The sequence below is a fragment of the Gossypium hirsutum genome, chromosome D05, assembly GCF_007990345.1.
Source record: "Gossypium hirsutum isolate 1008001.06 chromosome D05, Gossypium_hirsutum_v2.1, whole genome shotgun sequence".
NCBI classification, from domain to species: Eukaryota; Viridiplantae; Streptophyta; class Magnoliopsida; order Malvales; family Malvaceae; genus Gossypium; species Gossypium hirsutum.
In genome coordinates, this window is record NC_053441.1 from 42,248,325 (window position 1) to 42,262,339 (window position 14,015).

At 32.4% G+C, this 14,015-nt stretch overlaps 1 protein-coding gene and 1 pseudogene across 3 annotated transcripts; one reads left to right on the forward strand and one right to left on the reverse strand.

The window, feature by feature from the left end:
- Window positions 1–3,238: 3,238 nt before the first annotated feature.
- On the forward strand, window positions 3,239–12,488 carry LOC107902310 (proline-rich receptor-like protein kinase PERK13; annotated as a pseudogene).
- LOC107903739 (transcription factor bHLH90) lies at window positions 10,139–13,442 on the reverse strand. 3 transcript variants are annotated; one of them, XM_041092861.1, is made up of 8 exons: window positions 13,069–13,442; window positions 12,777–12,914; window positions 12,596–12,677; window positions 12,106–12,174; window positions 11,459–11,989; window positions 11,141–11,365; window positions 10,859–11,035; window positions 10,139–10,478 (listed from the first exon to the last, which is right to left on the reverse strand). In XM_041092861.1, exons 1-8 carry the CDS (start codon window positions 13,167–13,169, stop codon window positions 10,419–10,421), a joined length of 1,383 nt encoding a protein of 460 aa, XP_040948795.1. In that variant the 5' UTR covers window positions 13,170–13,442; the 3' UTR covers window positions 10,139–10,418. The 3 variants fall into 3 exon arrangements, with proteins under 3 accessions (XP_040948795.1, XP_040948796.1, XP_040948794.1); XM_041092862.1 differs by having other exon boundaries at window positions 13,023–13,442; XM_041092860.1 differs by having other exon boundaries at window positions 12,777–12,944; window positions 13,069–13,441.
- Between the last annotated feature and the right edge of the window lie 573 nt (window positions 13,443–14,015).

The window sequence follows — 14,015 nt, forward strand, 5'->3', positions numbered from 1 at the left end:
ATATATCGATACTCTATGCCAGGTACCGATAATTTTCGACAGAATGATTTTTGTGCGAGAAGCAGAATGCAAGTTTAGTATCGATTTTCCATTCAGTATCGATACCATGTGTCAAAAATATCGATACCTTAGGGTCAATATCGATACCTATATGATTGTCTTGAAATTTTGCTAAGTGATCCTAATGCATGTTCAATTATTACTATAAGTTTATTTAAAGTATGTTTGGCATGTTCTAATGATGATTGATAAATGTTTGACTAAAAATTTATAAGACCACTGATAAAAAGAATGATTTCTTAATAATGTGACAATTTACTGTGAGTATGACATGAGACGGTGGTGTGACATCTTGATATCTAGGCTTGGCGACAATGCCGGGTATAGGGTGTTACATACATTATTTAGGTAAATTTGTTGTACCATACACCAATTCTTGACATTTTTACCCTAATAATCCAAAATACATAATAAAATACCAAAATGGATCACCTTACCAATTCGTAACAAACGACCGATTTCGATAATTAATTTGTAAGGTTGCCCATTTTGGCATTTAATTATTTTTTATATTACCTAGGTAAAAATGTTGTACCATACACCGTTTCTTAACCTTTTTACCCCAATAATCCAAAAAACATAATAAATTACCAAAATGCAACACCTTACCAATTTGTAGCAAACAACCCATTTCCAAATTTAATATTGTAGCAAACAACGTATTCCTGTAATTAATTTATAAGCTGACCCATTTTGATATTTAATTTTTTTAGATTATTAAGGTAAAAAATTTGTACCACACACAATTTCTTCTCTTCTAATGCAAACAAAGAAATAAATAATAATTATAAAGTAATAATATTGAACAAATACAAAAAATGAAATGTACACTAATGTAACAACACATAACACAACTAATAAATCCATTCAGACAATAAGGATTACAATACAATTAAATAACAACTTAATTACAAAAAAAATTATAAATGTAATGTACCTTTAAATCTTAATTTATTGCGGTGTCCTTTCCTTCCAAATCACAAAATAAGACAAATTGTTAGAATAAAAAAAACAAACAAAAAAAATATGTGCAAATTGTTATGAATATTTTCTTATTAAGTGGATGTCCATCCAAATCATGATAAGTAGAGTTCTATTTCATTTATACTTCTCATGTCTATAAATATAGACTTTGGAGAAACATTGTAAATATTCTGATTGATTAATAAAATACGCTCTCTTTTTTGCTCTCATATTTTCTTTGTCATCTACTTTCTATCTTATAACACAAACAAATTAATTAAAATTATACCTTTAAAACTAAAAAGGTTGTTGCCTCCTATATACCTTAAAACACAAAATATAAACATTTATGTTAGTTTTAGTTTTAACACAAAATAAACTTAAACCCAAATAAATAAATGATAAAAAAAATATCTTTCTAACCCTTTTGAAGTTGTTGCCTCCTCTTTCAAACACCCCAAATCTTTCTTCAAACCTTTTTTCTTCTCCTTTTTTTCTTTTTTTCTTTCAACAGACATGCCCTTATATGGGCAAAATTTAAGCCTCAAAAAGGAGGCTCAAAAAATTGGGCTGATTACCTGACCACCAATTAAGAAATTTTTTTCTATGATCATTCGATCACTTCCACCAGGAATGCCACCTGTCGCAGCCTCTCCACCAGTGCTGCCTAACGAAAAGGCACCATCCCTATTGGTGATGCCTACAAACCATCCTCCACCCAATTAAAAAATTAATTACCCCTAAACTCGTATATAACTCGTATTTAACCCATATAATTTCAACACCGGTGCCGCCCTAATACTATCCTCCACCATTAAAAATATATTTTTTTAAAGTTAATAACGATCATATGATTGGTGTCAGAAACAAGGGTGGTGTCACCTATTCACTGCCTTCACCATACCATTTTCGTAAATAATGGTGGTAGGATACCATTTTCGTAGATTATTTTGTTTCTTGTATTATTTAGATAAAAAAAGCCTTATTTTTTTAAAACTGATTTTCTAAAAATTAATTTTAGTTTTATTTAAAATAAAATTTTGATTTTATTATTATTTTTAAAAATAAACATAAGTGGGATATCTCTCATGCTAAAATTTCAAAAAATAAATTAAATTAGAAATAATTTAAAATTAATTTCAAGCAACTTAATTCAATTTTAAATCTTTAAATAAGAATTCAATCTAGTCTCTATTTTAATTCCTAATTTAAAAATAAAGTTATAACAAAAATGGAAACAATATGATGAGGAGACCTTTGATAATTTTAAAGCCCAAGTCAAGGGACAAAATTAGATTTCTACAATTATTATTATTATTACATTGTTGGTGTTGTAACTGAAACTAACAGATTCAGTGCAAACTTGTCAAGCAAGTCTCGAGACTTGCTGAGCAAACAAGAGAATTCGAGCAAGAGAAAGAAAGAAAAGCTAAGAAAAATGAAGAGAAAAATTGATGAACAAACTGAACTTCATTCATAAATTGCATAATGGCACAATGCCAATACATTAACCAAGCACTAAGCTTGTCAAAAACAGCAAATAATTACCTAAACATCACCTACCTCCACTAATGATATGGAAACTTGAAATTTTGGCTTGTAAACTTATACAAAGTTGTGTTTGCAGCTCATACATAAGCTAATTACATCAGTCAACAACCTAACTTAGTTAGAAATGAACTAAGATTACATTTCATTGACTAGGAATTACAAAATAAACAAAATAAGCTTGCATCAGCAGCTCCTGCATGACTTGGTCTTCTTGGCCTACATGCTGTCGAGTTTGCTGCATGCTGAACCAACTTCATCATACATTAACGTGGAGTTGTGCGGTTATCCAAGACTCAAGGAAGAATGGTTAGGATAAAAGAAAACCATTGTGTCTGAAAACTTTTAAAATAATAGTGGAGAATTTCTAATGGTTTTACTTTCATGGATTCTCCCCGCCATTTTCATTCTATTTTCCTTCTTGCACCTTTGAAAACCTTCTTTTTCACTACCTTTTCTTATTTTTTATTATTCCAATGTGTTGAAAAAAGGGTTTTCTTATATTGGATCAAGGATTTAGGAAACAAAAGCTTGGAATTTTTTGAGTTTGGATCACCAGACAAGAATTTTCATGTTTTTGTATGGCTCTATATCTGGTAAAATCTTGTAGGAACAAACATAAGAAGATTTAAACCATCAAAGTTAAGGATTACAAGGGAACTGGAGAATGTCGGACACCAAGGAGACGACAGGGACGAATGATACTTCGTTCACAATTTATTCGCCGTCGTCTAAACACAATGCAAGCTCTAGTGATGCCTACAAAAGCAATAAATTGTCAAAGCCCAATGATGATTCACCGCCATCAAACAAACAATCACCAAAAGTAGAGCCACCTAAAACGTCACCATCGCCACCACAAGAAGAAAAACATTCACCACCGCCACCACTAGGAGAAAAACTTTCACCACCACCACCACCAGAAATAACAAATTCACCACCGAAACAATCACCAAAAAGTTCACCCTCGCCATCTCCTCCATCATCATCTGGCTCACCTCTTACTCCTCCCAAGCAAGAATCACCTCCAAGTACTACACCGCAATCGCCACCACAACCACCTCCAACGCAAAAACCACCACCGTCTCATACCCCTCCTACCCAACAATTACCGCCATCTCCTAACCCTCCTAAGCAAAAATCTCTGCCATCTCCCAGTAGCCGTACTCATGAACCATCACAATCTTCACCTAAAAATTCTCCTCCTGAATCTCAACCCACTGAAAGTTCTTCAAATAACAAGCCGTCACTAGCACCGCCTTCTCCTGAAACCTCACAATCGCCACCGTCAACAAACTCCACATCAACATCAGTAAATGGATCTGAGGAATCAATGCCTGGTTTTTCTCCTAAAATGGTAGTAGTTCCGCCTTCACCGAGCTCGCCCATTAGTCCTTCTAACTCAGTTGGAGGATCTTCCAATAACAATTCAGAAAGCTCTAATAATAGACAACGCACCATTGATTTAAGACATCCTAGTTATGGAATTGTGATTGGTGTGGCAATAGCGTCTCTTGTTGTGATTGCATTCATTGCCTTTTCATTTATTCGAGACAGAAGAAAGAAGAAACAAAAAAGTCACTCTACTAATTTCGTGGCACCACCAGCTAACATTTCGGTGACATTAGGTAAAAATCGAGTTTTGGGTTGTTTGAAGGAAATACATCATCCAATAAGCTTTAAACTTTTTATTTATTTATTTTGTTTATTTTTAACATTTTATGTTAGATATGCAGATGTGACTAAAGGACATCCAACCCAAAACGATTATGCCTTTAGTAATTCTCAGCACAGTTGGGATAGTCGAAAAGGACAAAATCATAATTCTCCAGATTCGGGTATTATATCTCCTTCTAAGACATCTTTAGCTATGAAGAGATGATGGAAATGACCAATGGATTTGCTCAACAAAATGTGATCGGCGAAGGTGGGTTTGGTTGTGTTTATAAAGGCCAGCTGCCGGGCGGCAAAATCGTGGCAGTTAAGCAATTGAAGATCGGTAGTGGACAAGGGGAGCGAGAGTTCCGAGCTGAAGTTGAGATTATTAGTCGCGTTCATCATCGGCATTTGGTCTCTTTGGTTGGATATTGTATTGCTAACGATCATAGATTGCTAATCTATGAATTTGTTTCAAATAGCAACCTTGAACGTCATTTGCACGGTAAGTTCAGTTATTCGGGCGAATCCAAATTTATTAGCTCTCAACCCTAATCATGTCTTCTATCTTAATTAATACTAAAAATATTAATTCAAATTTATTGTCCATCAGATACGGGACTGTCGGTGCTTGAATGGGCCAAAAGAGTCAAGATTGCTATTGGAGCTGCTAAGGGTTTGGCATATTTACATGAAGATTGTATGTATCTCTTCTTTCATTCTTATGACATTTCTATATTTTGAGATGAGCATATTATTCAATTTTAGTTTTTGACTACCTACAGTGAAATCGAAGGGGAATCGTCAAGAATCTTTAGACATTCATATCCATTTTATTTTTGTTTAGAGAGTGGCATATATTTAATTGCTGGTAGTAGAAATAAAAGTGTTCAAACAAGGTTTAAAATATTATCACTACATGCCAACTTTATACATTTCTCCTCAAATCTAATAACAATGATTGGAAATATAACTTTAGATCATTCATCGGATAATTGACTTGCAAGAATCAATAATATCAATTGAAAAAAATATTAACTTGAATCAAAAATCAAAAGTTATTAAGATATTGGAATTCATAAGGTTTCGCTGTCGAAGTTCATCTAATACAGCAATGAAAATTTCCTTCAGGGTTGATTCATATTACAAAAGGAGGCTACATTTCTTTCTTTCTTTTAAAGTTAGGGTTTTTCCTACGATCCTACAAGCTTAACTTAATAAAAATTAAGCCCAATTACAAGCTTAATTTAAAAATCACTCCACTATAGTGATTTAAAATGACGACTGCGTCAAAGCAGATAACTTAGTCTGGTGGAGCATGTGCATATAACTACAAGGATTCTATTGGAATGGAAAAACTGGTTTAATAGGGCATACCTTAAGAAGAATCTAATTCAATATTCTTCTATTGGAGCCACTAAAACTTGTCCGTTGGAGCAAGTGGCCAAGTTTGTGAATAAAATGTTTTATCACAATCTTCATCCTTAAATCTACAACATGATGACCACCTTGGTTCCATAATCCAATTCATCAACTCACTTATCTCTAACAATCATCCTACAACTTATAAGCATGTTTATATCTTTTAATCCAAAATCAAATAATGCAATTAACACAAAAATAAAATATACAAAAAATAAATAAGAATAGGTTAACTTGATTCAAAAAGAAAAATTAAAATTATGATACCGAATGATGCGAATCTCACACAGTTGCCATAAAACCCTATCACAATAATTAGAAATATAACATTTAGATTATCAAAGATACATTTAAAATAAATCAGATTGTTTATAGCAAAACAAGAACCAATACTTTCATTATATATATATTTTTTATCTTTAAACCAGAGTTAGATGATGACAGAATTCTATTTTCAATAATTATTGTTGGATTTCATGGCAAGTGCATGAAGCTTGTATCTATTTATATATAATAAAGTGATAGATGAGATGTTTTGTTGATAAAAAATTACATATATAAATTAAATTAATTAATTCATTTTAGTGTTAATTTCTTACCAAATAAGTGGTATATTTTTCAGGTCATCCAAAAATTATTCACAGAGACATTAAGTCAGAAAACATTTTGTTGGATGAATATTTTGAAGCACAGGCAAGTTAAATCTTATTTCATATGTCAAGTTCCTTTCATTTACTTATGCATACACTTAACAGCTTAAAATGGATATATATATACTATTATTAAATTTTATAAATTATTCAACCATCAACTTAATTAAAAAGATATAAAAATAATTTTCTTTAAAAAGTAAAAAATATTATTATAATGTGCCAAAAAATAAATATTATTATGATGATATTTTCATCTTATAATATAAAAATTATATAAAAAAAACTTTCTAAACCCAAAATAAATCTAAAAAATAACCATGCTGAAATTTAAACACAAGATAACAAGGTTCCAAAGCCTAACTTTACCATTTCTTACCACGTACACAATGTCAATAGCTTTTTTTTTTTACTTAAATTTTTTATAAATATATTTATGGGTGTAAAATAATTTAATATATACACACTCACACTATATATAATACCTTTGATTAAGTTTTGCATCACTTAGGGGACGTTCGTAAATATAACACTATGGTCCGTAATCTTATATTTTGGAATGAGATTATGATATTTAGATTTCAATATTTCAATCATCCGTAATCTCACTTTACAGTCATCTCGTAATATAGTGTGTAATCTCATTACGACCTCTTTTTTAGATAATCTAATATTATGGGCATAATCTAAATTTTAAGACAAAATTAACTTTTATTTTTATTATATTTATCAATATAATCTTTTTTATTATATTTTAAGACAAAAACCAATTTTTTTTTCTTCTTTTTTTTCCTCTCGTAAGTTTGAAAACCAAAATCCCTAACCTTCTCCTTTCAATTTTAACTCCACACTCTCCTAAACATTCACTATCATCTCCAATTAGGTAAGTTTAATATTTTCAATTTCTAGTTGTGCCTTCATATCGTTTTTGTGGTTTATTGCATTGAGAGTTTTTTTTTTAATTCCATTTTTTCAATATCTATAGTAGGATTCATGCTTGTTGATTGTTGTAGATTTTTTTCAATTTATGTTTGTTGAGTTCTTATGTTGTTAACTGTTACATGTTCTCTTGTTTATTTTTTTTAGTAAGGTTCTCTCGATTGTTATGAGACATTATTAATTAACTAAGGAAAGTTATAAAGAGATAAGTAAAAAGAGGAGACCTTGTACAATGGCCACCATCACCATCCCTTAATTCAATAACACTATTTGATTAAAAAATTAGTTAAAAATCATATTGTAAATTCACTACAATATATTTATAAAGTTGGTTTAATAATACTACCTTCCTTATTAGCTCACTATTCTTCTTTTTACTCTTTAAAAACTAGGGTAAAATAAAAAAAATTAAAATTATATATGAATTTTCATACAATTTGTAATATTATACATTAACTTTAATTGGGTACGAATATATATTTCAAACTTTAATTTTAGTTCAATTTTCACATTTCACTAACCTTACAATCTATGTGACACAATTTTTCATTAACTCATATTTAAATTGTTGATCTCGCATTTTGTTAAGTTAAAAATAAACAAACAAATTTAAAAAATTTCATATAGATTAAAATAATAAACACACTTGGGAAAAATAATTCTTACATCTCAAGATTTTTTTTTAAATCTAAGTGGAAATCATTTAAATTTATCAGATCACATGACTTAATAAAAAAACTATGTCACATAAATAATAGGATTAACAAATGTAAAAATTAGAGCAAAATTAAAGTTTGATATATATAAATAAAACAAATTAAAGTTAATGTATAATTTTGATATATACAAATAGGCCAAATTAAAATTAATGCATAACATTGCAAATTATATCAAAATTTATTTATAATTTTGATATTTAATTGTAAAATAGATAAAAATAACTTTTATCTTGAGAATGTTGTTGTCTTTCTATCTTTAAAAAGAAGCAATTTAAACTTAAAATAAAGATTTACCTAATTGGGTTCAAAGTTGTCAAAATAAATTCAAAAATTCATTTATTGAACATATTCTTTTTATATAATTTTCTTCACCCTGTGTATAATATAATCTAGTTACTTATATTTTTCTTTTGTTATCTCTCAGTTTGCGAAGGGTAGCATTAGAATGTAAGCACTAACTTGTTGAGTACAGGTTGCAGATTTTGGACTTGCGAGACTTATCAACACAAGTCAAACCCATGTTTCAACTAGAGTTATGGGGACATTCGGGTAGGTCATGGTTTCAACAGTTGATGGGCTCTTTGTTGGGGTTCGGATTCTCTCACAACCTTTTCTGTTGTCTCTGTAACCCGCTGACTTTAGAACCTGTTATATGCTGATAATCGAGTTTAAGGTTTTATAATTTTTACGGTGATTCTTCATTTGGGCATTTCATCAGATACCTGGCACCAGAGTATGCGTCGAGTGGAAAGTTGACGGATAGATCAGACGTTTACTCATTTGGGGTTGTGCTTTTAGAACTTATAACTGGGCGTAAACCCGTTGATCCAACTCGGCCTTTGGGGGATGAGAGCTTGGTCGAATGGGTATGGATCATTCAATTAACTTTTTATTTAAAAGTTTATGTATTTATAATTATAAATTGAGGTGTCCCTATGATATTGGCAGGCACGACCACTCCTGATTCAAGCCCTTGAAGCAGGCAATTTTGGTGAATTAATTGATCCACGACTTGAAAAGCGTTACGTAGAGATCGAATTGTTCAGGATGATTGAGGCAGCTGCTGCATGCGTTCGGCATTCTGCTGCAAAGCGGCCCCGCATGGCGCTCGTAATTTTCTCAATCTCCACCAATTTCTCTTCTTCCACTGTTGTTTTTGGTTTTCCATACTTCCATGCTTTTTTTTTTCATTCTATTGTGTTTATTAATCAATCTTGGTGAATGTCGGCAATGAATATAGTTGTTGCACATCTTATAGGTGGTAAGAGCATTGGATTTCGAGGGAGATCCCGATCTCTCTGATGGCATAAAATTCGGACAGAGCACTGCATATGATTCCAGCCAGTACAGTGAAGAAATTACCAAGTTCAGGAGGATGGAATTCGGCAGTGACAACAGTTCGGATTATGATATGTACGGTGATGATCACATTTCTGGGGAATCATCAGGTGCGCAGCCGAGTTCCTGGAAGTCCTGGTATAGTTCCGGTGAATCCCAAGCTCAAGCATCTAAACCATCATCAAGTGGCAGCTATAGTGATGGCTCAAGGAACTATGGCAGTGGTCGCTTCAGATAAATGTCTATTGCCTGAGCTGTTCACACTCCCTTTGGTTCCGACCACCAGCTTGAGAAAGCTTGTAAAAAGGGTAAGTTCTAACATAGGTAACTAAGGTGTATCAGGTGAACAATCTCGTGAAAGTTCTCAGTACATTTTAAAATCCAGATATTAATCAAAATTCTTACTATTTGTTGTTTTCGACCTTTGTGTCTAAAGACATATCCAAACATGGGAATAGGAATATGATCCTTCAAGGAACTTCAAGTACATAAAACATTGAGAAAAAATGAGCATACTGGTGTCGATATTGTTGGACACACATCCATGTCTAACATTAACACCCGAATCCAAGTAACATACCCTAATCCAAGTTTTTAATCCAAATCCCTATCTAGTTAACCCACTTGAGGACATTGCGTGCCTAAGGTCTCTTGAACATGTAATCTCTAGCAATCTGTCAGCAACATGCATCCGGTATAATACTTAGCTGTTTGTATCACATGATATTGTTGAATGATTCTAACATGCTGCTGATTGATTATGCTATTTATGGATGTGAAGCACAAATGTCAGATATAAACTAGAAAGAAAAGAAGTTGATATGTAAGAAAAAGAAGCCGAAATGAAACAAAAACCTCAACTATCTTCACAGAATTAGCAATTTGTATGTAGAATTTAGTAAAAACTACATGTGTAAGAACAAGGGGAGGAAAACCCACAAAAATTTTACAGTCAAAAGTTTCTAATCATGATTGTTGGAGCTGCTTGAAGTAAAGTTCCATCAATGGAATAGTTTCTTTATCTCTCGGCTGAAAACTGTCCATTTTTACTATACATTGCTTCATTCTCAAGTCTGAATCTACATTTTCTGTATGGTATATTGAAACCATGAATATGATTTATCTACTTTGTTAGGTTTGTCAAGAAGTCCCTCAGTTTTCTGGATTGAAAATCCCTGTTTGCCTTGCATAAGTTGAAAATACAGTGTTAGCAGAAAAATTTAAGTTTGTTTCTAAGACAGAATTTCAATAAATAAACAAGAATTGTAATGATTTCTGTTTTTGCAATCTTTGCAGTTTTGGTGTTTATGATAACACTGTTAGACTTTGCCCTTAGTGCTTTGCAAAGCTAAAAGTACTAACTGAATCAATATTGTTCTTAAGAAACATGTTGTTTTGACTCTTCATTTTTTTTTAAGTATTTGTGCCTAACACCCATGTCTGACACAGTTTTAGACGTATGGGGATATGGTTCTCTAAGAACCCTCCAAATACATGGAAAAAAAATTATCATACCGTGTCCAGATACTCACTGCTAAGTATCTACCATCCAGTGAGTCTTACCTCAACTTTGAGCATGCTGAGAACCTTTCCATTAAATGTTGTGACATTAGCATCAATCACTTGAAGTCCCAAAGAATCTATGCCCTCCATCAACTTTGCAAAGCTTCCTCTCTTGTGCTCATAATAGAGCTTGATCAAGAACTCCCGTTTAGTTAACTGGTTCACTTCTACATGTACCTGAGAAAAGATTCAAAAACATTAAGTTTAGTTGAAAGTTTCATTGATGGAAACCGTGACAGAGGTAACAACAAACCAGTGTTTAATTTCAATAATTTCAGTTACCCCCATTTTTGCCATTTCGGCAAGGCTGGACGAAACTTGGTTTGGCTTAACGGCAGACATGTTGTCCTTAGGTGACTTGTCTAACAATGTAGACTTCAGTTCTAAGTTGCTCTTTTCACAGTTTTCTTCATCGATTTTCATGAGCTCATTTTCAAGTTTCTTCTTCTCCTCCAGCAAATCTCCGATATATTCAATGGCATCCGTAAGAATGGCAGTTCTATCCATCTACACAACAAAACCATTAGAGATATCAGATAAGGATGCAAAAGAGTAAATGTGACTATCATATTTATATATGCTTTGGTAGTTCAGGCCAACCTTGGATATCTTAGGGACTAAAGCTCGTAGCTTGAAGAGCTGGTCATTTATCTTCTTCCTTCGATTCCTCTCCATGACAAGATTCTTAGAATGGAATTTCTCTTTTGCAGGCTGCTTGGTAGTTCTCGTTTTGTCTTTTATGGACTTGTTACCGTCTGGAGCAAACCTTGCTTGTTGCTCGGGCACATTTTTGCTGCATCTTAATCTTTTCGTTCCATAATATGTGCCAATTAGCTGCTTGAATTGCTCATCTTGAGAAATATAGGCAGAATCTGAAGCAAATGGTGGATGTTCAATTGAAGGACTGGAACCACTGTGTGATCCATCCAAGCTATGATGGGAGTTTGAATCTGATATTGGGGGAATCAATTCGATTCTCGGAACAAAAGTCGACAAGCTGATGGAAAATGGCAAGTTATACCATTTGTCAAGATTTGCTTTTGCATAGTTTTCTCCAGTTGTGATTTCTTGTTTTAAAACTGCATTGCATTGAGATGTTACCAACTCTATGAGGTTCTGATCTTTCGGCATCTGAATCAAAAGGACAAATTACATGTTTATCAGTAGGAGAAGACTAATGGGTTTCATATGAATATCTCAATTTCATTGTGAAGTAATGGTAAGTGAAAAAGGCCAAAGAATCTTGCATGTTCCGAAGTGAAGAGCTCGATAAGACCACTGAAAACTGGGATCAGAACTCGGGTTCCTGTCATTTCCTGCAGAAAACTCATTGATCATATCAAAATATGGACACCGTAGAAGCAACATCTTCAGACAAATTATTGTCATATATAAGGTAAAAAACTACAATTCAAGTAGTCAATGCATGTAAGTGGTTTTTAAACATTCTTAAACCAGGCATGACAGCCCACATTTGCATCTTGAGAAAGCTAAAACTGCTTAATTTGACTCTTCATTTTTCTTGAAATAAATACCGGAATCTAACACATATATGGGAATGGATATAGAGATATCATCCTCCATATATATGGAAAACTTAAAGAAACTAAACATGTATATTTTGGGTTTATTTTCACATTTTTTTACTTTCACTTGAATCCGACTACCATATTTTCTCATTTCTATCTGTTTTGCATTGGAAACTGGCCAAAAGAAGGTGAAAAGAGTGACAACTACCACATTTGAAGACTGTGAACCAGAGGGATTGCCATGGTTAACCCAACTTGGCTGATTTGACATAGCTACCTCTCCATGAATCCTGGGGTTTTTTTCAGTGTCACAAAATCAGAATATTTGTCTCTATATCTTGAATTTCCCAAACTGACCCAAACAATTTTGTAAGTTGAGAATACTGTACCCAGCATAGAGAGAAATGGCGAAAGGAAAATGTGAAAGAGCTTCACAAGCCTTTGATCTTATGGAATGTTGGAAATGACCATCCCTGCAAAATGGCTTCTGCGACTCATCTTTTTCCACTTTGACATTAAAACAAGCACTACAACAACAATCTTTCCATTCAATAAACCTTCAAGAAAAAAGGGGGAAAAAAGCTTCATTTGAGTCAAATGACTCCCTCAAAAAGAACAAAGAATGAAGATAATACTGGTTATGGTGATCAATGGTGATGAAACAAGTAGCTTGAGAAGTACCTCGATGGATCATCACCCAATTTCCAAACAACACAAAAATCCCAACCTTTACTATCAACAAATGGTCTAAGCCATTCCACTGCTCTATCAAAACCTCTCATTGTCTTTGTAACCACTGAAAAACAACCAAGAAATTACTGAAAATCATCGACTGTCTCACTATAAATAAACCAATCACAAGATTCTAGAAAATAAATGGTAAAGATATAAAAAGAAAGGAATAATTTTTAAAGCTAAAAGGCACTGTTTTATGTTAAGTACAAGACAAAGGGTAACCAACTAATATTTGGGTACTCAAAAAAAGGGATCATCTTAAAATTGGGTACAAAATCTGTGACAGAGAGGCATCTGATGCCGGCAGTAACAGTGGCAGAGGCAGTTTTTTACTTTTTAAAAAATCATCAGTCTTTGTAAACAACCGTTCAAAAGCTCCTTGTGACAGCTACCTCTAACTGCAAAAACCCATCTTTATCCAGGTGAGTACCAGGATATTATACGATCAGACGATATGAATTTGATATAAAATAATTAAAAATATGTTATGAAAAATGATAATGGGTACCATATCAATAACAGTTGTACCAATAGATTTCATACCATTTCGGTTCCAGATTATTAAGAAATCATTTAAGTTTAATTCCACTCAAATTTTCAGTATATTTTTATATATAAACTTTTACGGATTAGTATAAGATTTTTATATTTTAAATCAATTTTAGCAACTTTTGTTTCTTAACCTTTTTTTTTCATAGTTACATGAAAATATATATACCCATTATATTAAATTATTTATTCTTTTTTTTTTGAAAGAAAGGGTACATATATTATGGCAGTGACTTATGCAATAGGTAGGCATTAATATCATTCACTAGGGTTGAAAGGTTCAAGCAAAATAGAGAAAACACATCATACACAACAATCACACCCTATATACTTATGTTTCATAT

Coding starts and splice junctions, on each gene's coding strand:
- LOC107903739 (XM_041092860.1), bottom strand. CDS start 13,169: ATGAGAGGTTTTGATAGAGCAGTGGAATGGCTTAGACCATTTGTTGAT. Junction 12,175..12,595: donor GTTCACAGTCTTCAAATGTG/GTAGTTGTCACT, acceptor AGTTTTCTGCAG/GAAATGACAGGAACCCGAGT. Junction 11,366..11,458: donor TAGTCCCTAAGATATCCAAG/GTTGGCCTGAAC, acceptor TTTGTTGTGTAG/ATGGATAGAACTGCCATTCT.